The sequence below is a fragment of the Scardinius erythrophthalmus genome (genome assembly GCF_964197995.2).
Source record: "Scardinius erythrophthalmus genome assembly, chromosome: 17".
NCBI classification, from domain to species: domain Eukaryota; kingdom Metazoa; phylum Chordata; class Actinopteri; order Cypriniformes; family Leuciscidae; genus Scardinius; species Scardinius erythrophthalmus.
Window position 1 is genome coordinate 26,101,058 of NC_138237.1, and position 27,610 is coordinate 26,128,667.

At 38.2% G+C, this 27,610-nt stretch overlaps 1 protein-coding gene across 1 annotated transcript; it reads left to right on the plus strand.

The window, feature by feature from the left end:
- Nucleotides 1–1,103: 1,103 nt before the first annotated feature.
- Nucleotides 1,104–25,787, plus strand: pafah1b1b (platelet-activating factor acetylhydrolase 1b, regulatory subunit 1b). Its single transcript, XM_081391511.1, has 11 exons — nt 1,104–1,337; nt 13,478–13,725; nt 18,098–18,182; nt 18,280–18,354; nt 18,463–18,669; nt 20,242–20,410; nt 20,825–20,927; nt 21,154–21,382; nt 21,494–21,595; nt 23,638–23,794; nt 23,878–25,787. Exons 2-11 carry the CDS (start codon nt 13,694–13,696, stop codon nt 23,949–23,951), a joined length of 1,233 nt encoding a protein of 410 aa, XP_081247637.1. The 5' UTR covers nt 1,104–1,337; nt 13,478–13,693; the 3' UTR covers nt 23,952–25,787.
- Nucleotides 25,788–27,610: the final 1,823 nt, after the last annotated feature.

Consider the following 27,610-nt stretch of genomic DNA (forward strand, 5'->3'; position numbering starts at 1 on the left):
ATACAGTATGTAAAGGGAATGTTCTGGCATGTGAGAGCCAGCGAGCCTGATTGCATAAAGTCAAATATTCAGTCATTTTAGCATGACGGCAATCATGTCAATGTTTTTCTCTCTCAAAATTGGCTAGGATGGAAAAGACAAAAGCAACTTCTACTACCACGTCTTCACACATTCATGAATTTATATTCACCTATTCTAAATATGTTGTCCAGCAATGTTTCTGTAATGTGGCTTTCTGTGAATGCTGATGTGTACATAGAGTGACGCATGTGTCTGATCAGCCACTCTTCAGGTAGAAACATGCTGGAAGGGTTCACCTGAAAACTGTGTGACAAGAAAAAGTTTTCAGTTTCTCTGACAGACACTCCAGTGTGAGAAAATTAGAGAGGACCAGCACTAGAGGTAAGAGGCTCGAGGCGGTAAAAGTGTCAGTTGTGTGTGTGTGTGTGTGTGTGTGTGTGTGTGTGTGTGTGTGTGTGTGTGTGTGTGTGTGTGTGTGTGTGTGTTCATTTGTCACACAATGTCTGAAATATATTACATTACAAAATATCAAATCAATTGGAATACAAACAAATGATGCTAGAGCTTTTCTCAGAGCTAACATACTGATCTCAAGGTGATTTTTAGTGCATTTTTGTTCGGTTAAACTAACATATCCATTGTTTTCTAATCTGAAACAAACATTTTTAGGAAGTTAAACTTGAAAAGTGTACAAAATGTAAATGTTTGCTTTCGTTTTGGGAAATCCTCCTGTTGACCAAAGCCTTCATGTTGTGTGTGAACACTATGCCCTGCTAGACAAAAAGTTATCCGATTAAGTGTTTTATGTGCATTTTTATAATTCATGCGCATCTTTGGCATTTCCATCCAGCTATACTAGAGTTTCATATAGTCCTCCTAGTGCATGTAACTTAAAGAGATCACATAATTTGTGATTTTACATTAGTAACAACTGTAGTAGTAAATTTGCCATTTTAGATAGGCTACCATGTTTTTTTATTGTTCTTTTTTCAAGAGTAGGCTATTTATAAATGCCAACATATTAACTGAAACGTAACAAGTTCAAAAAGGTCCTAAAATGCGTCTCATCCTCAGTGTCAGCTGAAGGTTATGATGTAAGTGACCGCTGTGATCCTCAAGGCGGGCGCGGCCCCGGCTGCACCGTGCGCGTGCACGTCACCAGCAGACGGTTATGCGGTGCAGAAATCAAGGTGGAGAAACAGCGCTGACTGAGCCGGGAAATCGGAAGTGACTTTCAGCGGAGACATATCTCATTCGGTTTTAGTTTTTTACTTAGTTGTGTGATCTGGCAGACGAGAAACCTTTCATATAAGAAGGTAAGGATCGTTTATATTTGTTGCTGGCTGCGCTATGGGGAAAGTGAGTCGGTTAAAGTGTGTATGTGGCTGCGAAATTTGCGCCGCCTGCTTGCCTGACTCAAAATGGCGGACAGGCCGTTAGAGCAAAATAAGGGTGGGAATATCAGAGAGAGAGCAATATAAAGTAACGCCAGCAATGTCATAACTTGCATACAAACGAGGATACAGAACCAAAACTTGCATTTAATCCTCACTTAATTAAATTAAGCCTCTTACCTGACGGGGCATTTGTGACAGCCGGCCTTTAGTGGTTTGACCCATACTAATGTTAGCTAGTTCATGTTAGCATCATCTCAGCAATAAATTCACTGAATAAGTCATAACAGCTAGTGTCATTTGTATTTCTGCGTATCAAATCCTCTTTCCCACTAAGGTAGTTTCATAAAGGCGTTAAAGTTTTATTTAACTGGCTGGTGTGAGTGATATTTGGGATTGGGTGTGCCTGATGGTTGAAGGCCGGAGATTCATCACATCGATGCCGGTGCATAACTGTACGGTTCGCTGCTGTTATAATAATATACTGTTCGGTCTGCCAACAAGGGTGTGCAGGATATGTTATTATGTGTTTGCTTATTAATAGCCGAGACGTTCATGGTTATAGTTGGCAAACAAATTGCCAACGTTGACTGTCTGGCTGCCATCATGTTTTGATTCGGTGTTCAAGATGGGATGTTTTTTGGAATAAACAGGAATATTAATGTTGTTGGGATCCCTCGGACTCTTAATGGACAGACATGACTGAATTCTGGCTAACGTTAAATCAGCACCAGCTCAAGAATCATGACATGTAGAGGTGTGAGCGCTTGCCTTGCCCTGGCTAACACTTGATATATGTACACACACCTTAGTTAGATTATTCAGCTGTCATCACTCTCTTCCACCACGTGGGTGTTGCCTTTCTGTTGCTAATGATTATTTATCCGGCATAATTAATTTTAGGCTAGTTGGCCTGAGCTTGCCTTACATCTGACGTCATTCAGTGTGACGTCTTCATTGCGATTTAATTTTTTCTTTTTTCTTTTCTTTCTTTCTTCGTTTTTAGCCTTTAGCAGTGAAAATGACTCAACTGACGAATCATTCTTGAGATAATTTCATGGAAATAAAATCAATAGATTATACACTTCATAAACTTTCCCCATGAATGCATCCAATATGTTTGGAATAAACAAATATTTGCAATGGTAATTTGGTCCTAATTTTTCCTGTTCAGATAATTGTGGGAGGAAAATGGGAAACTCTTTGGCAGGAGATGGTGCTTATGGAAAAGCTGAGATGCAGTGTAATATGCTGTTTGCTTATCGAGATGCTCATGCACTTTATTTGTATATTTTCTTTTTTATTAACATGATTATAGTCTCTGTGTTTGATTTGATGGCCATTTGTTATAATTATGTTTAATAAACACATAATCATGTGTTCATTGTTTAAATTGGCTAGTTCCAATTAAATAAAAGAAACCCATGTCACTGAGAAGAAACAAAGTCAAACAGTGTTATGTCTTCACACATGAGTGCTACCAATTTGTAGTTTATGTAACCGCAGGATCCACAGTCTGATGACCAAAAAACACAAATCTTATTGTTTGGCCGCCTTTTTTTTTTTTTTTTTTGCAGTTCGATGGAAATGAAAAGATATTAACTTCTATCCGTAATAAAATTTCGTTATATTGATGGCATGCAAATGTTCATAACTCATTCAAATTCAAATGGTTATCACACAGAACATTAGTCTTGGTGTGAGTTTGTGGGCCTTTAGGCTATGTGGCCTTAATACACTACACTTCAGGACATTGTTATGTTAACATGTTCATCAAATTTCTTTTTAAGGTCTGTATTCGGGTTACAGCCACGTTCCAAACATGATGTTTTATATACAGGGATCGGAATAGGCCTATTCATTTATGCACTGCTGTATACGCTGTTCTGCTTTGCACTGTTATTTCCCTGGAGAATCAGGATGATGTCATTGGTTACAGAGTATGGTCAAGTTTTATTTGTACTTTTTTCACATTCATTTAATTAGGATTAACACCCCTTCAAAAAGGCCCCAACAACACTGACATGAAGTGGTCAGTCAATCGTTAATATACAAATGCAGTTGTGTGCTGGTAACTCGGCAGCAAAAGAGATAAAACAAGAAAAGATAGCCAGGGCTCCAGACTAACATTTGAGAGCAGTTCCCAAAGAGTTTTAATTTCAGAGAAATTCCCATTTTAAATAATGGCTCGTCCCTGGTCATTTGGCTTGTCGATGACGTAATATCCGCATTATCCCTGGTTTCTGCTCGTACTGCCATAGTAACCATGGCGACAGATGTGGACAATGGCGTTACGTCTAGCGGCACGCTCACGCTGTTGTTGTTTCGTTCAAACATTATAGATCATGGCAAGCAGACTTTGGGACAAAAGGAGAACTAAAACAAGGATAATATCAGCGTGGCGTTTTCAAGATGCTGAGAGCTCCACGTGCGTGATAAACTTCGACTTGACAGAGACGCGCAAATGTACATAAAACTAATCAATGTTATATAGCTCAACATGATGAAATGTTAGGATATGATCAGTATGTTATTCTATCAGTGTTTCCCACAGAATTAGATTCGATTTGCGGTGGTGTGGTGTTTGGGGCCCGGGGATGGGGGGGGGGGGTTGATTAAGTTTTATATATATATATATATATATATATATATATATATATATATATATATATATATATATATATATATATATATATATATATATATATATAAAAATGTTTATATATATAAAAATGTTTATATATCATATATTTTTATTGACAAGTACACATTCCCATTGCCAACACTTAGTGTCAGATAACTTAAAGACTTTGCCATTGCTACACTTTCTATGCTATGACTGCTCCACAGACTTTTTGTTGCAAATTTTGCTCACACACAAACCTGGAACTGGACACACACACACACACACACACACACACACACACACACACACACACACACACTCACAAACTTACTGACACACTCAAACACAGGCTCACACACTCAAACACAGGCTCACACATTCAAAAAGACTCACACACACAGACACACACTCAGACCCAAACACAGACTCAGACACACACAGGCTCACACACACACACCAAACTGGACCTGGAGGTGGACACACACAGACTCAGACACACACACGCACACCTGGAGATTGAGGTGGACAAAAACCAACACACACCAACCTGAACCTGGAGATAATAATAATATAATGTCTAGTCTGGTGGCTGTGATATGAACCTACCAACGTCCGTTGCAATGATTTTTGGAATGACTGATCGCGAGAGGAACAAATTACGTTTTAGTCGCATAACATCGGTTAATGGAAACGCCGTCATTTCGCAATAGTTGTTAATTGATATTTAGAAAAAAAAAATCGCAAAAGTTTTGCGCGAATCTGTAATGAAACGCGACCGCGCTTAACATCTAGACAACTTCTCAGAGTTATGTTGAGCAACAGTGTTCATTATACTAACCATTCAACTCCGGATTGATTCTGGAATCTTCGCTGGGGGAATAGGGTAAACGTACCTATTAAGCTCACTAAAATCTACATTGAGACATTTTTAGTGCACAAGATATTGGTTTTAGTACAAGAAGTTATTTTAAAATAAAATATTAATCTCTCACACTATAATATTTCATTTTATTTTAAATGACAAAAGTATTTCAATTAAGATGTACATCATTAAATATAAAAAGTCTGGCTGTGCTTAATGGGTACGTTTTGTACCCTTTAAGCACACCCCTGTTCCCAATAAGCTCACAACAAGTTTTATTAAAAATTCTTGTTTATTTTAAACAACCTTTTTAAGGAATAATTGAAAAAAGTTTTATTTGAAGGCACAGAGTCAATCACAAAAAAACAGAACACTAAAATCAAGCAACAAGGCATTCAATTTGATCAGGTAGCCTATCCTATTCATAGTGACGTGCCATTCAAACTCATTGCAACATCTAGACTAGTCCACGTTCTGGTAACACATATTGAAAAATCAAATAACAAAACAAACCAATGTGCTCCTTAAAGGGATACTCCACTTTTTTTTGGAAATAGGCTCATTTTACAACTCCCCCAGAGTTAAACAGTTGAGTTTTACCGTTTTCGAATCCATTCAGCCGATCTCCGGGTCTGGCAGTATACTTTTAGCATAATTAATTAAACCGGACAGGACCATTAGCATCTCTCTCAAAAAAATGACCAGAGAGTTTCGATATTTATCCTATTTAAAACTTGACTCTTCTGTAGTTACATCGTGTACTAAGACCGACGGAAAATGTAAAGTTGTGATTTTCTAGGCTGATATGGCTAGGAACTATACTCTCAAAATCGCAACTTTTAATTTTCCGTCGGTCTTAGTACACGATGTAACTACAGAAGAGTCAAGTTTTAAATAGGAAAAATATCGAAACTCTTTGGTCATTTTTTTTGAGAGAGATGCTAATGGTCTTGTCCGATTTAATGATCTATCTATGCTAAGCTATGCTAAAAGTGGTACCGCCAGACCCGGAGATCGGCTGAATGGATTCGAAAATGGTAAAACTCAACTGTTTAACTCTGGGGGCATACACTATAGTTTCGTCTAGCTTTTGTCATCTTACGACTGTGAAAGTAATTTATTAATAATTTTTTTGAAGATTAACATAGTGACAACCATCAGTTAATATTTAAATTCTGATTATGAAGTATTTACATGGACGTTCAATGTGGATGAGCTTAAAGGGAGCACACACTGTGCTTAATTGGAGCAAAAACAATTTTTAATTAATAAATATTAAATTAAATTTAAAGGAAAATATTTAGCTAAATTAATAATCTAGGTAATGTATTAAGTTTATACCAATTTTAATATGAACAACTATAATTGACAATATCTATGAAATTATGCTTTTTCTAATAGATGTCACACTGAAGCTGTGTGATTGTCATAGTAGTGCACCCTTTAAGCTCACCTAACAATAATATGAATTCTTTAAAAATTACAGCAGTTTAAAACCACAGACTATCAATAAAATGTAAAATTATAATATTATGGATTTAAAAGTACAAGCCATTAATGCCTGTGAAGTAATATATTAGTGTAGCACACAATCTTATACAGCTAGTAAGCTAGCTATGTTCGTAGCATCTGGGCTATGTTGCTAAAACTATCCTTTAGATCTAACTGTAAATATTTCCCACATCCAGGTTCCAGGTTATAATATGCAAAAGTCTAAACATTAATCTCTTAATTTTGCAATAAGAAGACGTACTTCTTCAAAATAAATGTTTAAACATATAAAAAATGCACATTTGAGGGGCTCCTCTTCTGGTGAAAGTTTTCAGACAGCTTTCAAAATAGCCGCCAGACAGTGTGAACACATGGATACACATATCTCAGTGTGCAATGGTATGATTGGTTTAAAATTACAGGAGGTATATAGTAACAAACACATCAATTGGTTAATACATCAAATAGGATAATACATTGCTCATTCTTTTTATAATCTGAGCTCCAAGATGGGATTGTGCTTAATGGGTACTTGAGCTTAATAGGTACGTTTACCCTAAGCATTAAGCACCGGCAACAATCCGCCCTCTAAATGCTCATGTTTTGATTCAGATCGTGCGGTAAGAGAAGGAGGGGCTAGTCGTGCCTCCATAGTCAGTTTGTGAGAGAGAGGGGGAGCAAGCAGCGCGAATAAAATACAATTTTACCCATATTAAATAGTTAAAAAATCTGAATCAATCCGTGGCGGTCAGCGTTGATATGTGGCGGGCCGCCACAAATTAATGAATGTATGGGAAACCCTGTCTATTGTTGATCTAGCTTACTGCTAGTCTCATACAGATAAGCTAACACATATAACTTTCAACAAACTCAAATGCAGTTTAGTGTGATAGACCAAGTAAAACAGCGCTGCGTTAACTCACAAGTTTCATTCATCTAATAACTGACCTGTGTGAGTATTATTCAGCACTTGTGGGTAAGTTAGTTCGGTAGAATTAAATGTCCTCATTCCTTTATATCCGCGAGACTCGCGTGTGGCGCTGATATCTGTCTCTCATTAGCAATCGCGACCTGCTTCATACTAGTGCTGGGCGGTTTGACCAAAAATCAACATCACGTTTTTTTTTCTAAATTATAGCGGTTTCACGGTTTTTACCGGTTTTTTTTTTTTTTTTTTTTCAAGCATGATGGGTGTTAACCACATTTTCTACTCAGTGAGAGAGGAAATACTGCAGTAGATTTACTTATAATGCCCTATTTTATTGTCATGAGTGAATATTATAGAAAAAATCCACACTAATATTAATAATACAGGTTTGCAAGGCTGTTTACAAAGAGGTGCCAGCAGGACGCGCTTTAGGAGCGGCAGAAACAGTGGTTTCCCCGGTAACGGCTGTACACAAAGCAGCAACGCTCATAAACACTGCTTTATCAGGAAAGATAAAGAAAGATTCAATCGTAATAACAAAGAAACTTTTCTAAAGACCGTCAGTTCACTTCAGATACGTTAATACAGTATAAAAACACGCGCGCCGCAAGAAAAAAAGACACTCTCACCCCCACACGTCTCGTGCCCATTCTAGTCAATGCTTGTGTTTCAGATCGAAGCTTCCCAGAAGCGGCTCTCCGCGCCGCTTCGCTAAATATAGGCGCCTAGTCTATTTTGACGCACCGCGTGGAGGACGGAATAAAACCTTGTCGCAGCTGTAATGCGCCGCAGACGTGTGTTGTAAATAAGGGGTGAGACTGTGTCGTGCTGCGCCGCGTTCCGATTAAAGCGACATACACCGGTATTGCGGTATATTAAAATTTCATATCGTAACAAAAATAAACACCGGTATTCGGTATGAACCGGTAAACCGCCCAGCACTACTTCATACAACAGTCATGTTAAAAACATCTATATATTCACTCATCCATAAACATTATTAGATCCATCAGCATAACCACAAGTTCCATTATTCCGCTTACGCGTCATCAACCTATGCCTTTGTTATTGTAAGAGGTTTGCGACCCCTAGCGGCGAAAAAAATTACATATTGTAGCTTTAAGCAAATTGTGTGGCTAGTAAGTGCTCCTCTGCCGCCACCTACTGGTTATACTGGTAATTTCTTTTTTTTTTTTTTTTTTTTTAATTAAAGTGTTTGTTTGCCACATCATGTTCATTTTCCTATCTTGAAACTTTTGGTTTTACAAATGGGGACAATCTTTGATTAATAAACAAATAGCCTAATGTTTTTGGTCATCACATTAAAAATAAAATTTAAATAGGATATAGTTTGTAACAGAATTCTGCGCCACATTTGAATGCTTCTCACTAGATCTCGCAGCGATGATATCAATTCTGCGCTGCATTCAAATGCTTTCTCACTGGATGCTGTTTAATGTTTCTCATATGCAACAGAAATTGCAGCTCTTGTCAACTGGGCAATGTGGTGGTGACACCAGTGTGACCTCTAACAAAATATATTCGCACCAGCAGAATATATGGGCAAAGAATGATGGGCAACCTCGGGCTTGGAGGGCCACTGTCCTGCTGAGCTCCAACCCTGATGGTAACTCGCCTGCCTATAGAGTTCTAGTAATCCTGAAGACCTTAATTAGCTTGTTCAGGTGTGTTTGATTAGGCTTGGAGCTAAACTCTGCAGGACAGTGGCCCTCCAAGCCCGAGGTTGCCCATCCCTGTTCTATTGCATTTATTTGTGCTGTTGTTTGCAATTTGTTTAGTTGTTCTTAGTTTATTACTGGCATTTTGTTTTTTTAAATGAAAATAAAATTTAGCAGCGAAGAAAAGTAAATTATTGTTTTTATATGCTGTCAATTATATTTCTTAGAAAGAAAATCGGGAATCAGCAAAAATCAGTCGGACATCGGAATCGGTCAAGAAAATTGCAATGGGTGCATCTCTAATTATGATCCCCACTTGACATTAAACACGCTGATGCGCACATCGCAATGTCGGTGCTGAAACAATATATCGTGCCACTGACCCACTTCATGCGTTTCGTTGCTCTGTCACAGACAGCCTCACATATAATAAAACATTTACAACACATTTTCATGTTTGACTTGCCTCAAGAAGCTACCCTACACCAGACCTATTCCACTCGACTGTACCAGGTGCTCAAACGTGGTGTCGTCTCAGGTTCTGTTTGCTGATTGGTTTACTTTTCTTAAGTGCAAGTAAGCATTTTCCTTTTGGAGCAAGAAATCAGTATGTGGACGTTCACCTTTTCTTTTTCTTTGAGGCTACATTGTGTCTTGCACCTTTGTTGTTGCTTTTTCCAATTTCTGTCAATTTGTTTGCAGTTTGGAGCCCTGTCTAATAAGCTTATGTCTAATAAAGTTGCATTTGTATTGTATTTGTATTTGGGCTTTCTGTAGATCCTTCAGTTCATTGTTTGGTAGTTTAGAAATGAAAGCTGTTGTTGAGTTTATTTAACTTCATAGAAGGAGAATTCCAATGACCGCTTGCTTTTCCTGTTCATTAACGGAGATGTATACTGACCTTTACTCTGTGTAATGCAGGGAAGTTACGATTAATTATTTCCCCTGCTTGGGACATGAATCATAACTCTAACAATTAGTTGTTTGAGGCAGAAGTAATACCTTCACACAAATGTATTCAATAATAATACAAGTAGAGCTGCACAATTTATCACATTACAATTAATATGTCAGAGTGTGGCTAATGTGTTAGTTTGAATGTGCTGCATGCTTCAAAGTGAATGAGCGACGCGACGTTCTGTCCTTAACTACACGTACTCCAAGCACACGTGGTATGTGACTTGTGATAGTGTTCTCAGCAGCCTCAGAAGTTCGCTATATTTTACTGCTCCACATGAAAAGTTGGTTCACTTTTTGTCCACAGTTCAGTTTTGTGGTAACATGCAGGCAGAATGCAAAGTGCTCTGTTTACTTTATTTTTGCATTGACGTTATTCCAAACTTGATTATTATGTTTGGCAGGAGTGTAATTCAAACTATAGTGAGCTACACAAAAGACTTAAGAGTGGTGAAAATTAAGTTTTTAATGTTGTTTATATGTCTATGTGGTGTTTTTAATATGCTTTAAGGCAAACCATGTGCAAATTCAGAAGTCAACACCATTGCTGAGTTAAAACTGCAGTGAACCAAAAGACAGTCTCAAAAACACATTTTGAAATCGCTGATGTTTCTGACGTCACAAACTAGGCTACCTCGTAACCAATCCCGTCAACATGCGGACGGGCTTTAGCATATTAACTGCGGTCTCGAGAGAAGACAGGTTATCCCAGTATATTTTCTGTTGTTTTTTGTAACATAAGCAGCTGTTTAATAACATAGTCAAGCAAAAGGCTAATCATATTAATTAATTAATTACCATTATGTGTCTGACATTGTAGAGAGCAATACATAAAACGCATTACCATTCTGATACATTGACTTGTGTATATGAGTTAACTGAGTCGGTCTCTGAGCTGGTGTGAGTGAGTGGAGCCTGGGCTAATTTTCATATTCATGTATCCACGTATATTAAATGAAGCGAGTGTGTAGAGTTACATTCAAGCTATTTTAAGGTGTGAGTAAAAAAAATTCACAGGATTTTATTTTTATTTTAAATATGTTATTTTAGTGATCAAAGATTAGTTTTAAGTAGGGTTGCAAAATTCTGGGAATTTTCAAAGATGGAAACTTTCCATGGGAATTAATGGGAATTTAAGGGAATTAACAGGAATTTATGGGAATAAACGGTAATAAACTGGGAATTTTCAAAGTTGAGGGTTGGCTCTTCATAGGGAACTTAAATATAGTTGAGGAAAGTATATTTTAGCATAATCTTGACTAAAATAAACAGATGCCATTCAAATACACTTGAATATCCATGCCATTCCTCAATCACATGCACATAGCACACTGCTTACTGCATGGCTATTGAGACCACACCCCCTACTGGCACTGTGCATGCCTCCATCACATGTACAGAAGCCCAAAGACTATTGAAGCCACACATTTGAGCCTGTGGACTAAACAAAGTGAAGTAAGTTTTGATGATATTATGGGGAAATATATTTATTAAATGTTTAAATTGCAAATATCACATAAAAAATGTATTCATCTAGTAGATAGCAAGCTGATAAGTTAGATGCTAAATAAGCTAGCATAACTTTATTTACCACATAAGTAGGGCTGGGCGGTATGACGGTATATATCGTTTCTACCGCGGAACAGATTTTTTTATTCCGTGTATACCGCGACATGTAAATAAGTAGGCGTGGTTAACTCACGTGCAGCGTGCGTGAGACTGAGACACTGATATTTGTCAAAGAAACATGAAGAAAGACCAAGAGGATCCACAAAAGGAATTACGTTTTCAAAATTAACGTGATATTTTCGGGGGGAAAGTCACAGAAGTCAACTAGTGCAGTGCAGCACACTGAAAGTTTAGAGAGACACACAAGCTCACAACGGGGCTTACTTGACAACAAGTTCATATATCAATATTCTAACGAATTGAAATAACCTTAAATAATGTATCTATCCGTCTCTTATGTGTACAGTTACTTTCAGAGTGGACGCGCAAGCGGTTGCCGTGGTAATGAATATTCCCAAAATTCCCCAGCTTAACTTCCCATGGAAATTTACCTCAAACTTTCCGGGAATTTACCGGAAATTTTCCGCCCCTTTGCAACCCTAGTTTTAAGGGATAAAATTGACTACAGGGGGACTTTAATGTGATCGTTTACCCAAAAGGGAAAATTCTGAAAGTTACTCATTCTCATGTTGTTCCAATCTCATGAGACTTTTGTTCATTTTCAAAACAAATAATAATAAGTAAATAATTTTTTATCATTTTTCATCTCTCATCATTTTTGTCCAAAGTCAATTCATTGAAAGTCCACGAAACTAAAACTCACTTATTCTTCAGTTTCCCACCAAAATAAAGACTTGGATGATTGTGAAATTACTACAGAAATATTGTGTAATGCAATAACAACAACAACTAAATTGACTAAAAAAAATTCACTTCCGATACAAAAGGCATTTCTTCTTGCTTCATTACACTTGCTTCTTGGCAGCAGCAATATGTTATTTTGCAAAACTCAGTACCTGAAGATCTACAGCCCTGGAGAGTGTAATTCCAACACACACATACCTGTAGTTTTCTTGATTAGCTGGATCAGGTGCGTTTAATTAGGGTTAAAGCTAAACTTTGCAGGGCTGTGGCCCACCTGGAACTGAGTTTTGCACCCCTGCCGTAATCCTATCCCTATAGTTATGTAGTTAGTTAATGATTATGTTGTTATTAATGTACATATGTAGTTCAATAATATTACTAATTAGGCCTACGAAATGTATAATTACACTGTGACATCTGACATTGTATGTGTCGTCATATCTGACACACTTTGCTTATTCTACCTCTCCTTACTTGTTATATATTGCATGACCCAACCAGTTTTTGAAATTGACAGCAAAAATTTTTTACATTTCAAATGAAAGGGCTGTTGAAGTGAACATTGTATTTAGAAATGAATTGCATTAAACAATATTTAGGCCTAATATCTTTTCCAAGTCCAAAATGTGGATATCTCATCTGCTTTAGGAAGGCCAGATTAGACATTTTTCACCTGCATCAAGCTATTTTAGTTTGCACCATACAGATTAGAGTGGATATTTGCAGGCCGTCAAACCTACTGAAAGGATTACAATGTCTTGTCTCAGTCCCCAACACCCCACTATTCGTCTGGACGACCACCATCCCCTCGGATTAGCAGAGGGGATTTATGCCACGCCACCACCAGCACTTCAAGTCTGGTTGTCATCATCGCAGGGCTGAGTGTTACTGTGTGGATGTTTGGGAGGGTTGTGATGCTTTATTGTGAGTGCACATGGTCAGAATGGCAGATACACGTTTGATTTAATATAAGTTGGAGAGTGAGTAAAAATGCTAATGGATGAATTATGGCTCTTTCTTTTATTGTTTTTGTCTGGGTACATGGCTCAAGTCAAGTTCACAGTTATTGCCGCTTCACTTTTATCTTGTTTGAACTGCTTTAATGTTTCTTTTCTAATTGATTTGTTTCCCCCTATTTCTCCCTAGATGGCAAGTGGATCAAATTGGTGTTAGTTCCAGCATCTGTTTTGCTGTGGTCTGGTGTGTCGCTGTGGAGGAAGCATCCAAGCCCAAGTAACCTCGGTTTGCACAAGAGTGTGAGATTGTCTCTCATCCCTCAGTTCGTCCTGCTGAGGAGCTGCTCGGGACTGTTCGCCAGCTCCTTACTCGGGGCAGAGACAGGGCCCCCACCCTCCTGACACAATGGTGCTGTCACAGAGGCAACGAGATGAACTGTGAGTCCATATTCTCATGCAGTCAAAACATGCTTCTCTGGATCTCAATCACATTAATAGTCTGACATTTACCATATTTTTTGGAGAATAAGTCACATCTGACTATTTGCAATGCGGAAGTAAGCTATTTTCTGTCAATGTGCAAGACTTCAGATTCATTAGCTGCTACAAGTAGGGCTATCGCGGTGAAGGAATTTCCCTTGCGGTAATTTTGAGTGTCTCAATAGCGCGATATGCGGTATTATCGTCATTTATTTATTTATTTGGATTTATTCATATGTATTTGTTGCTATATAAATAAGTGTTACGATGTGGTCAGCATGCACAAAAACGAGGACATTTTCAGGAACCAATGTAACAAACTAAACAATGCGCATTGAAAGGCTGTCTCTCAGCACGCAGTTACATTGTTACGGCAACAGACTGTCTTTGAGTGAGTCATTAAACCGTTCATTCAACAAACACGTTCAAAAATGCTGATTCATTAAAAAGATATGTAATGAAGCAAGGTGTTAATTATTTTTAACTTTGAGCTCCACTTTTCAAGGCTCAGCTGACCAGCAATGCGTCGCATGGGTAACGCTGAAGCTGATGCTTCACTTAATAGAGACCAATGGCATTGATTCAATGCGTGACGCGCTGATATTTGTTTACTGCGGCTTCTTCGCGCTGTGGATGCTGACCAGCGCTGACGCCATTCATGGTAAATACCCTTAAACGTTAAAAGGATGATACAACAAATATTTTGCTTTTCTTGGACTACCTTTTCACGAATATATATGCCTTGGCCTCAAATACAGATGCAGGTAATCGCGTGCGCTGAGTCGATCTGTCATTCACTGTCTGTTTAGGCTAAAGTGCAAATCCACGAAGCCTCTGTACAAATCACCATGATAAACAGTCTTGTTATCATGATTAACTTATTTAACATTCAATACACATGCACGAAGTTCAAAACAAGAAGGATATAGCCTTATGAAAAAAGAAAACAATATTGCGGTTATTGCGACAGCGCTAGCTACAAGTATTACTAGAAGAATAGCAAAGTGCAGGAAATGGTAAAACTGTATGCGCTACAGACCAGTGTGTTTGATAATGACAATAAATAAAATATGATGCCAGTTTACAATATCAAGCAGCATAGTGAAATATTTTTGTACAGCTAAATTATTCAATGTCTGTGTCTGCTCTTACATTAAAAATAAGGTGAAAAGGTCACACTTGGTCAGAACTGCATTGTAATTGCAGAAAATATATATATATATATGTATCTTTGGTGTATCCATTTCATTTAACTTGTCACTGCACTATACAAATAAATGTGGCCCACTGTACTTCTCTCATTTGGCACAAATCTAAATTTTATCTAAAAAAAAAAAAAGTGCACACTTTGTGCTTGTTTTGCGTGCTAGGTGTTAATTACATTATTTAAGTCACTTTGTAATACAAGTCGAGAACATTTCGGATGATAAACACGACTTGTATTCCGGAAAATACAGTAAGTGTCTGTTTGCTTAATGCTTAAATATCAACATGTGATCAAATAAAATGATTAGGCTATACCTTGTGAAACCTGATATCAAGTGCAGTTCATTGCAGCGGTGAAGAGCATGACTGCCTGCGCCTCAGGGAGCTTCCTGCAACTGCAAGTTAGGTTTAATATTTCATAAAGCCTCATGACTGAGGAGTGGAGGATGGGTTCATAATTACGTGACTATCCTTGTGCATCCTCCACGCTTCATGTAGCACCAGGGGTCTTTTGGATGATCTCGCTGATTTAAAGGGCGATGGTTAGAAGAAGCTGTATTAAGAAGATATGAAATAGATGAAAAGGCAGTTTTGGATGTGTCCTTGTTGGCTGGCCACCTTGTTTGGAAGGAAAGTTATTTCTGGGAGCTTGTAATGCTGAAGCCTTTAAGCCAAAGCCACATAACAAACATCAAAGACGGAACCAGTTGAGGCCTATCACTATACTGAAGTTGAATCTCACTTTACTTTCTTAAACAGTTCTTTAAAGTGTATAATTTCTGGTCTGACACCAAATGACCTTTGTCAAACTGGTTTCTAGGGGTGTGTAATATTGACGAAAGTAATCTATTTTTGGGGATTTTGTCAATAACGGGAATTTGACTATATTTTTTGAGACCATGGCTGGTTTAGGCCTGTCATGGACAGGTGATTCACAAATATTTTCATATTCTGTGCAGTGCAGTGACAGAAATGAACATTTCCATTAAGGAGTGATCATTTCCCCCCATAAATTAATTTCCAGGGACATTTTTACTAGAGGTAAAAATTTAATCACATAATATGAATCATGATTGTATCTTATATGGATTTGTATTGCATCTGCTACTTTGCTTCTCAGAGTAGATGGTAGAGGATAGTGGACGTATTTTGGGTTGGGCACTTAAAAGTATGAAATGGATTTATTTTTCTGTCTGCTGCATATGACATCAGCTCAGGATAGGATAGGTTTGGGGGAAAAGTTTTTCCCAAGTCACCATTAAGAAACGTAACGCCTTGGTTCATTTGACTATCTTCAGGTGTCTGTTCTTTTGAATCCTTGTGTTCTGTTCAGTTTCCTTCAGAGAAGTCACCAAGTCTAGTCTCGAGGGTGCTGACGTCACTACCTCAGTTTAACCCATTGTTCAGCTAATGAAATATTCACTATCATCTGAAGAGGTGAAAGACTCATTTACATAATGAAGCACAGGAAGATAAAAGGAGAGGCTCTGCGTGTGTGTCGAGACTGAGACTAAGTGAAAGTGCCCAGTCTTCCATTTTGGCCGTTCCTGCTGTGTCATTTGAGACTTTTTCCATCCTCGCTGGTAGGTGTCCATGACAACCAGGGCACTGTTTTGGTTACTTTCCTGCTCCGGTTTTTCCCCGGTCTCCACTTTCATTAAGAGATGGAAGAGCACTCTTTATAAACCATGTAGTGCAGCAATTATTGCATCACCAAAACATTTATCAAACCGTGAGTAAAGTGGTAACAATGGCAAGAAAACTGTAAGGGATTACATTACAGAGTATAGAAAGTATCTATAAAGATAGTGTGTTAAATAAAGCTAAAAATATTGTGAATGATGCAGAGGCATTTTTTAGCCTCTGCTTTCGAATTGTTGCCACCTGTCAACACTACTGTGTTTCCCGTTGTGTGAAAAACAGGTATGGATTAAGTTCTTTTAACAGTGTTAATTGATGGCCAGCTGGTTAAATTAAAAATCTTTACATTTATTTGTTTGTATATGCTAACTAACAAACAAATGCTATAGAATGGCCACATACACACTGCAGCTAAATATAGTGGTCACTTTAATTTCATTCTGTGTGCACAGTTGTATTTCAGGACTGATATCTGGATTCTTTAAATTGAACAATAATATAGCAGATTCAATTCTGTTGTCACTCACAAAACTTTGTCTGCATGTCAAATGAGTCTTGATGTCCCTAAGAACGTTTGCATGGTTGTGTAGTGATGTGACCACATGTGACTACATTCAACAGTTTGATCATTGAGCTGCTTTGAGATCCCCACATCTATGGGACTGAGTTATATAGGAAAGGAAGATTCCAAAAGAAAAGTTAATTAAGAATGAGAATCTAGAAGGATATTGAGATATCTTGAATACTTTGAGTTTCAGGAATGACCACTTTAGAAAAATATGTATGGCACTCAGACAGGTATGTTCTATGCAGTTGAGATGATCTATAAAATTAGATACATTTCTAGTTTTAACATTATTTTTTCTTTAGATATAACTCTATAAAAGAAAAAAAGTATCCGCTGTATGTAAAGTGACCCAGATTTGGTTTTTGACCACTGAAAATGTGTAGAATTTACTCATAGAGCCGCATTAAGATCTCCATATCTCTGGGATTGAACCATTGAGGGCCTTTAAAATGAAGATGCCAAAAGGAAAGTTTAAGATAAGAACCAGAATCTAAAAGAATATTTAGATGATTTTTTTATTACTTCTTGAGTTACAGGCATGCAAACTTGAGGCAAAATATGCCATATTTGAACTGTCACCATTGGCATATAATGAAACAAAGATTGCTAAAGTCAACAGATTGTACTAATTGACCTACCAATCTCTGTGTAAAAAAATAAAATAATGATGCTGCTGTCTTTTTAGTAATTTTTACACCCCTCTAAATTGGCTCTAAATCTCAGGTGAAAACTGTCCTTTTGACCCCCCCACAAAATATTGTGAATGATGCAGAGGCATTTTTTAGCCTCTTATAACACTCTTTTATAACACTTGGGTGATGATCACATACTGATACTGTCTGGGAGTTTTTATTAGGGCTGAACTGCACGATCACACATCTCTTTGTCTAATAAAGTCCCATCTTTGCTTTTCAGAAATCGAGCAATAGCAGATTATCTGCGCTCCAATGGCTACGAAGAGGCATATTCTGTTTTTAAGAAGGAGGCAGAGTTAGATATGGTATTAACACATTTTCACACTAAGATTTAAAATGAAAAAAGGCATTCCCATTTGATGTGTTAGTATGTCACATTGTCATTCTGACTTCTAATTTTAGAATGAGGAGTTGGATAAGAAGTATGCAGGCCTTTTGGAAAAGAAATGGACTTCAGTCATCAGATTACAAAAAAAGGTCAGTACAGTAAATAAAAACAAGGCAGTGTTGTTAAAATGATTGCACAGATGTCTGTTTTTCAAAATATACAGCATTTTAACCCCAGCTTTTCCTGTATTGGGTTAGGTGATGGAGTTGGAGTCCAAACTAAATGAAGCTAAGGAGGAGATCACTTTAGGAGGCCCTGTGGCACAGAAACGAGACCCCAAAGAGTGGATCCCGCGCCCGCCTGAGAAGTACGCCCTCAGCGGTCACAGAAGCCCTGTCACACGCGTCATCTTCCACCCTGTGTTCAGCCTCATGGTCTCCGCCTCAGAGGACGCCACTATAAAGGTGTTTTTTTTTTTTTTGGTTCTGTATTTTTATGCATCAGATGTTTTGACTTTGATAGGCTGTACAAGGATGTATGCATGCATATGCTATATGGATGTTTTCTTGTGCCACATTTTAGTTTTCAAATCCATCTGCTCTCATTCTTTTCTGCTGAGTCACTGCCTATCTCCATGGAGAAATCGTGATGCTCTGGTTTCCCAGGGCAACGGCGCAGTGAGTGGTTCTCTGGACGCCAGGCAGTGCAGTTTTAAGCGTTCTCGGTCTGCTTTTCTTTATGCTTGTCTTTGTTCCTTTTCCCATGTCAAGATCTATAGGTCACCAATAATTATCACAGCTAGACTGCTAGAGACATTTTGCATCACACCTTTTTTTCCTCCTAGATTTAATCCCCTCAGTGTACTTTGTTGTTTAACCTGCTGCCATTTGCAGTTGTAGTTGAAGCAGCTGCTATTCATCTTTGCCACTGTACTTTTAACATTCTAGATTGGCGCTCTAGTGTTAAACAGAGCTCGCACAACTGCTCGGTTGTTCTAGTTGTCCTAAAAAGTAGTTGATGAGTCAGGGTTAATACTTGCCTTGTGTAAATGACGCTCTGCAGTTTTCTGTTTTTGGGAAAGTCCTGCACTGCGTTAAGACTGTGTGTGAACTGTGCACAAACAGTCATGCCCTGACCAATATGGTTCACTTATGTGCACTCATTGTTTATTCTTTTCATTATTCCATATACACTATCATTTATTCAAATGTTTGGGATCAGAAATCTTTTTTTATTTATTAAGCAAGAGCACGTTAAATTGATCAAAAGTAAAGGTAAACACTTTCATTTTTACAATTATTATTTATTTATTTATTTTTCGGATAAATGCAGTTAAAATAAAAATCTGTTCATCAAAGACTCCTGGGGGGGGAAATGATCAGTTTTCACCAAAATATTAAGCAGCTCAACCGTTTTTAACATTGATAATAATAAATTCTTGAGCAGAAAATCAGCATATTAGAATGATTTCAGAAGGATCATGTGACACTGAAGCTTTGCAATCACAGGAATAAATTACATTTTAAAATATAATTTGTAATTCATTTTAATGAATTTTTATATAATTAACAATATTACTTGTTTTTACTGTTTTTTTTTTTGTTTTGTTTTTTATCAAATAATTGCAGCCTTGGTGAGTATAAGAATCTTCTTTCAGAAACATTAAAAAGTATTTCTGACCCCAAATGTTTAAATGGTAGTGTATATTTAGAACAACAAATTGGAAAAATGCTATGTATAATATTCGTAGTTGTTATTATATCAGTTATCAAACATCACAGTAAATCTAATAATTCTGTTATATATATGTATTACATATTTTGTTATATTTTTATTATTTATTATAAGTTTTATTGGCTGTGGGTTTTGTCCAGAACTGGATTGGTGTGGTTTGATTTTAAAAATGTATTGTGCTGTTCTGCTGTGCTGTACCAGAGCACTCAGATGTTTTACTCAAGCTACAGTTTTTCAACATTGGGCAACATTATTTTAAATCACTTTGAGAATAAAGTGTGTATGTTTGTGTTGTTGTGCAGGTTTGGGACTATGAGGCTGGGGATTTCGAGCGGACCCTGAAGGGTCACACTGATTCAGTGCAGGACATCTCCTTTGACCAGACTGGAAAGCTGCTGGCTTCTTGCTCCGCAGACATGACCATCAAACTGTGGGACTTCCAGGGCTTCGAGTGCATCAGGACCATGCACGGTACCCATTTACTGCATATTTAAATTTACTGGGGGAACTTCCTGGCATTTGACCCACCGTGGACTGCATCCACCTCCAATATAGGCTTTAAGCTTATTAGTGTGCTGGAGAATCCTGTCTCTGAGACTCAGTCGGGACCTGTTGTTCCGGGGGGATGGGTAAAGGTTTGTTTAGGGGCAGGATTAACCAGGCTGACAGCTTTAATCTCTCACTCAAATAACAAAGGTGCCTGTTTTAATCATATGCCGTAAGTCCTGTCCTTTACATCGGTCAGTAACCTTAGAATCAAGATTCAAATGAGTTTTTTTGCTGAACGCAAAGGTTATGCAAGTCAAAAATCCAGTTGCTTGAAACATACTGTAACTAAGCTGTTCATCACACCTTATATTGCATTCATCTTCCTCCCATCCTCAGGACACGATCACAATGTGTCGTCGGTTGCCATCATGCCCAACGGCGATCACATAGTATCTGCTTCCAGGGATAAGACCATGAAAATGTGGGAAGTGGCCACTGGGTGAGTAATAATGCAGCACATTGTGAGCTGAATACTCTACTCTTCATGGAATTCAGTGAGTCACATGTTGAGCTCTGAATATCATTGTAATTTTTGCCATGGTATTGCCTCAAGAAATGGTTATGGACTTAATGAAACAATTACATAATTGGTCATTTTTATTTCAAAGCAATACAAAACATTCTGGGAGTGTGAATGTATAATGATTCTCTCTGTCTTGCCTCAGTTACTGTGTGAAGACGTTCACGGGTCACAGGGAGTGGGTGCGTATGGTCCGGCCCAATCAAGACGGCACCCTGTTGGCCAGCTGCTCTAATGACCAGACGGTGCGCGTGTGGGTGGTGGCCACCAAGGAGTGCAAGGCGGAGCTGCGGGAGCACGAGCATGTGGTGGAGTGCATCTCCTGGGCCCCTGAGAGCGCACACCCCACTATATCTGAGGCTACAGGCTCTGAGGTACATTGTGTTCGTTTTTGGCAGATTTCTGGTATTTTTACTGCCTATTTTTGCACTTTCTGCATCATGAAATTCTGTTAATAATATGTCATGTTAACTCTCTTCTTGCAGAACAAGAAGAGTGGAAAGCCTGGGCCATTCCTGTTATCTGGATCCAGAGACAAGACCATTAAAATGTGGGACATAAGTACTGGCATGTGCCTTATGACACTGGTGAGTAGAGCTATAGTTCAGGCAGTTTCATTGTATCATATCTATAGTCACGCTGTCTGTGTTCAGAATGGCAAACAAATGTACTGTTTGCTACTCTTTTAAAAACCGGCGTGCATTATTAGCATTTCCACCACAAAATAAATAAAATAATGCTTTGTTAAATCATATTATGACATGAAGTGTTGAATTTATGAGAAGTTATAGTGTAGTTATGACAATTTGAAATCATGAGATTCTAAAGTTGCGTTCACATTAGCATTTAGCAAAAAAGTCAGTACTTTAGGTCTCACTTTATTTTACAGTCCCCATGAACATACTATTTACTTATTAGAGTAATTACAATAACTGGGTAATAACTAGGTACTACCTACCCCTAAAACCTATGTAGTTATATTACCCAGTATCACCAATATTACCCAGTACTTTCTTGGGTAAGTACACTGTAAGTGGACATACTGTAAAATAACGTGCAACCAACAAGTCTATTGTCAGTAGTGTTGTGATGTATAAAGCACAGTTATGCAGTGAATTTGCTTGACCAACTTGAACATGTTGAAAAAAAGTCTTTTGCCCTCACATGGAATTCTCAATCATGTGGATTCCTGATGAAATGTCTATTTTGCCTGTGAAAATTTGTTGTAATTATGAGATAAGTCAAAATGATAATTAATGTAATATAATTATTTGATGTAAAAAATAAATAAATCCTATATCTTAGTATAAACAAATTTTGACTTGTAATAATTCTGATTTACCAAAGCATGACATTTTATAGTTGCATGACGTTAAAAGTAGCAGCTGCTAACTGCTTCTGCTTATTTCTCATGCTGGAAAAGGGAAGTTGCATTGTAGGGTGCAGTACGCAGCACAGTGTGCTCCATTTTAGCAAATGTGTTCTGGTATTTAATACAGAAAGTTTGCGTTGGACTATTTTGAACCATCAGTGTGCATATCATAATGTAGTACTGCTCTGTATTTGATTTATTGTTTGAGATATTAGCAACTAGGGGTGTAACGATATATCTTCATATCGAGATATTGCGATATGAAAATGCGGCAATATGATTCGCAATATTGAGTTAGTTTTATCCAAGGCTCAGCTTACTGTGTTTATAAAGTATAATGCACCCAAAAATGTAAATTGTCATGTACTCACCCTCATGTTGTATCAAACCTATAAGATGTTCATTCATCTTCCTAACACAAATGAAGATATTTTTATGAAACCTGAGAGATTTCTGTCCCTTGAAGTACATTCCTCTAAAACTTTAAAGATCGGCGGGAAAAAATTCATAACGGCATCGTAAAAATAATCGATCGAGTGGTCGATGTCTTCTGAAGAGACATGATGGCTTTATATGATGAACAGATTTACAACGAAGTACATACTGTAGTAGCCTGAACACGGACGTTCAAATGCTTGTGTGACGTGCGAAAACAACACGAGACGGACTAAATGCAGACTTCACATTTTTGGATGTTCATTTTCAGTTTGGGAATAGTCATTTTGACACGCTTTCTCGAGATTAGAGAATTGTGATTGATTGCATCGATCATCTGAAGCGCTGGAGCGGCGCTCCTCAAAGTGAAACCACAAACATCATTTAAATCACCATGTCACATTTAGTTTTAGTAGTATGATTATTCAAAGGGTTTTTGGTGGATTATTCTGAAATGTATTGTGCATAGCGAGCACATGGAGAGACTGCGTGTGCAGTCTGTGTAAGAGATCAGCGGATGCCTGCAAAAATGAACGTTTCAGTGACATTACTACATTAAACTACTATATAGAAAGGTGTAATAAAGCAATGGGAGGATATTTGTGGGTTCTGATAATAACAATAATATTATTTTAATAATAAATAAACCTCTCTTCTTTATTTTGGCTTAAAATATTGTGAGAAGTATAGAATTTGTATTTGATTTGTATAGAAAATGATCATCATCTTTTTGAAACACACATTGAAGTGAGTTTCTGTTTATTAGATCTTCTGAATCACATGGCTCTTCATTCATCTTGTACTCCCCTCGCCTTCTCTCAGGTCGGCCACGACAACTGGGTGCGCGGAGTTCTGTTCCATCCCGGCGGGAGATTCGTAGTGAGCTGTGCTGATGACAAGACCCTTCGTATCTGGGACTACAAGAACAAGCGCTGCATGAAGACCCTGTGTGCCCACGAACACTTTGTTACCTCTCTGGGTAAGCCGAGCAGAAAGTGCTCTCACACTGTCATCAATGCAATACTCATCCGTTAATTCAACCTCATCTCGTTTCTTCCACAGATTTCCACAAGACTTCTCCTTACGTGGTGACAGGAAGTGTAGATCAAACGGTCAAAGTGTGGGAATGTCGCTGAGCGCCGTAGGATCTGCCCCTTCCCTTTCCCCCCAGCACCACCACTTTGGCCACTCCCAGGATGCACTCATTACTATGGTTACCACCTCATCCAGCTCTCTTCTAATTACTATTGTCCTTTTATGTAAATTACTCTGGATGTAGTTTGAGCTTATTAAATGTTACACAAGACACTCACAAGAAGAAAAAAAGTTAGTAAAAAGTCAAACAAGTATTCTTGCATGGTGAATCCAAAACTTGTATACTGTAAATTTTTTGCTTCTCATCATCTAAAGTACGGTAGGGATGCAGAGCACGGGTGCTGCTCTCGCCTCGAGCGTTTATCAACAGAAGGCAGAATGATGCTGTTTGGGGAATTCAGGATACAGGGCGCTCGAAACCGTTTTACGTTTACTTTCCTTTGAACGTTTGTCGCATTCTGCTTTACAGAACGTTTAAACTGACTGAAGACGAACAGCTGCGGCGTAATTTCACCGTACGAACGTCTGGATGCGCAGCTCTCCCCTCGTGTTTGATTCGTCACTTTTAGAAGTGCTAAATGGTAGGATGCAACTTCGGTTCACATTCAAAGCTCATTTTCCATTTTAAAAACACGTTTTTTGAAGCAGTTTAGGCAAATCTACACGCTGTCCTGTTAGAAAAGGAGTGCAGGAAACACAATATGAGAAGGGGAATCTCTTTTATAAGGACATGGATCAGTAAAGTGCACTTGTCCCTGGAGGCAATAGCGTTTCACACAGGGTTTACATTGTTTTGTTTTGTTTTTTTGTACAGAAAATCTAATTCTGACACCCTCCTTCGCCACAACTTGGTAATGGAGGGCCTTGATATACTTTATTTACTGATAGAGGGCAAGTGAAGTGCCATTTTACTCATTCTTAATTGTGCACATTCTCCATTTTCAGGACTATGGGACAAAACACTTCACGCAAATGCAGCTACGTCTCCTCCACGTTCTGATTTAGCACCTCTACTATATTTCCCAGCTTTGATCGCCCACGTTTTGCCTCGCCATTCTCAAAAATGGCTTCATTTGTTCATAGGTTTCATTAACCCCTCCTGGCGAACCACTCGACGTCATTTGATATAGCGCTTTCATTGCTTCTCCGTCACTCTGCTGCTTGCCCGCTCCGCCTGCGTGCAGGAGACGTCGCCCGCACAGGCTTTTTGGCGTACTCCGTGGTTCTGCTCGGTCACCTTGTGCCGACGAGCGATCTAGTCAGTCTTTCTTGAATCGGGGAGGCGGAAGAAGACTCTCGCTGTCCTGGACCTCGTGGAGTTTGAGGACGTGCGACACCTCCGTGGTAGATCGACGTGCAATATCTATAGGCTGCTCTGTGTTAACTATTAAGGTGTGTATGTGTTTTCCTACGAACACATTTATTGGAAGATGGCGTCCTGGGGCAGACAGACAAGAGCAGGGTTAAAACGTTCTCCACTGGCTGCCGTGCAAGGCAACAATTAGCATCTTATAAGACTACATCAGTGGTGAGTAGTTTGCTGTGCTTGCTGGTCCGCAGCGTCATGTATGCCCAAACACTGCCATCCCAAAAGCTGTGTATGTAGAATCTGTGTGTGTGTGTGTGTGTGTGTGTGTGTGTGGACGTCACTTCCTGTCTGTGAGCACACAGCGGACTCTGACTCCAGCTATTCGCTTTCTCTGCCTTGTTAATGTACTGAGAATCCCCAATATCGAGGACTTCATTCTGCTTTTTGTGGTCTCACTGTTGATGCACACTCATGCACTCACATAAATAAATAATTGTTCATCAGTATATCTTGATGTCATTGTTTGCAACATAATTAAAATAATAAAATATCTGTAAATATAAATCAGCCCATCTGTTGTTGTTGTTTTTCTTACAGTTATATATATATATATATATATAGGGGTTTTCTTCTGGAAAACAAGTGGAATTCAGTATTATTCAGTAATATTTGAGGAGAAAAATAAGCGTTCAAATACAACAAATTATTTTAAAATTAATTTTAATTAAAAAGTAATTTATATCTATAATTTAAGAATCGGCAAATTATTATTAGTAGTAGTATATAATATATATATATATATATGTATGCATCATAATATGGTACTACACGCATGGTTCTAGATCAGGTTTAAAATACAATGCTCTGTTTTGGTGTCTATGTACAAAGACCAAATAAATAATCCACTTATCCTCAGAAGTAATATAATATTCAGACATTAGCCAGAACTTAAGGCAGCATTCATTTGTTAAATCCCAAACCCTGTCAAACAGAGCTCTTTAAATGAGTCTGCTCACTGAATATCTTGTAGACATAACCCATGCACTGATTGTGTTGCGTCAGCCTGTGATCGGCGCCAGTGACGTGCACATCTGATGATGCCCTGCCTCAGAAACTTCCACACGCTGGTGCCAGGAACTCTGGTCTCCATGGAAACAGTGGGTGATGCCGCATGGACACGGCACTAAAGATGTTCATCGTGTCTAGCTTCTATTTGTTATTATTTGTTGGTTTGTTCAGGCTAAAAAAGCGTTTTAATTGAATTTATTCATATTTCATATTCTTCAATTTCTTTAACTGAAGAAACTTATTCATATAAACTTACAATGTTTCTAAGAGAGAGAGAGCTGTAGAGAGACAACACTATTATAATGTTTATTTATTTATTTATTTTAGGCCTCATTGCATCCCCAGTGTTGAGGATATTCTCTATTTCAGTCCACTACATCAGACATGTAATGTAGAAGGCAGCTCCTGTATCCTGGCAACAGTGTGTGTGTGTGTGTGTGTGAGACAGAAAACTCTCTATGGAGTCTAATGAGATGGTCAGTGTTTGTAACAGACACCATATGACCGCACAGACACAATGGCCATCATGTGACATTTTAGCCAATGTCTTCATTTCCTGCTCTAATATTTCACCTGTACGGGAGCGATTCAAAGTAGCTTTACAGTAATAACAGGAAAATGATGCACTTCGACTATTGTCAGTTCAGTATTGATTCAGTTCTGTTGTAAAGATTATCAAATATTAAATTTGTTAATTTAATATTAATATTTAATTATCCATCCACCCATCCATCCACCCATCCATCCATCCATCCATCCATCCATAGTGAGGAAAATAAGTATTTGAACACCCTGCTATTTTGCAAGTTCTCCCACTTAGAAATCTTCGAGGGGTCTGAAATTGTCATCGTAGGTGCATGTCCACTGTGAGAGACATAATCTAAAAAAAAAAATCCAGAAATCACAATATATGATTTTTTTTTAACTATTTATTTGTATGATACAGCTGCAAATAAGTATTTGAACACCTGAGAAAATAAATGTTAATATTTGGTACAGTAGCCTTTGTTTGCAATTACAGAGGTCAAACGTTTCCTGTAGTTTTTCACCAGGTTTGCACACACTGCAGGAGGGATTTTGGCCCACTCCTCCACACAGATCTTCTCTAGATCAGTCAGGTTTCTGGGCTGTCGCTGAGAAACACGGAGTTTGAGCTCCCTCCAAAGATTCTCTATTGGGTTTAGGTCTGGAGACTGGCTAGGCCACGCCAGAACCTTGATATGCTTCTTACAGAGCCACTCCTTGGTTATCCTGGCTGTGTGCTTCGGGTCATTGTCATGTTGGAAGACCCAGCCTCGACCCATCTTCAGTGCTCTAACTGAG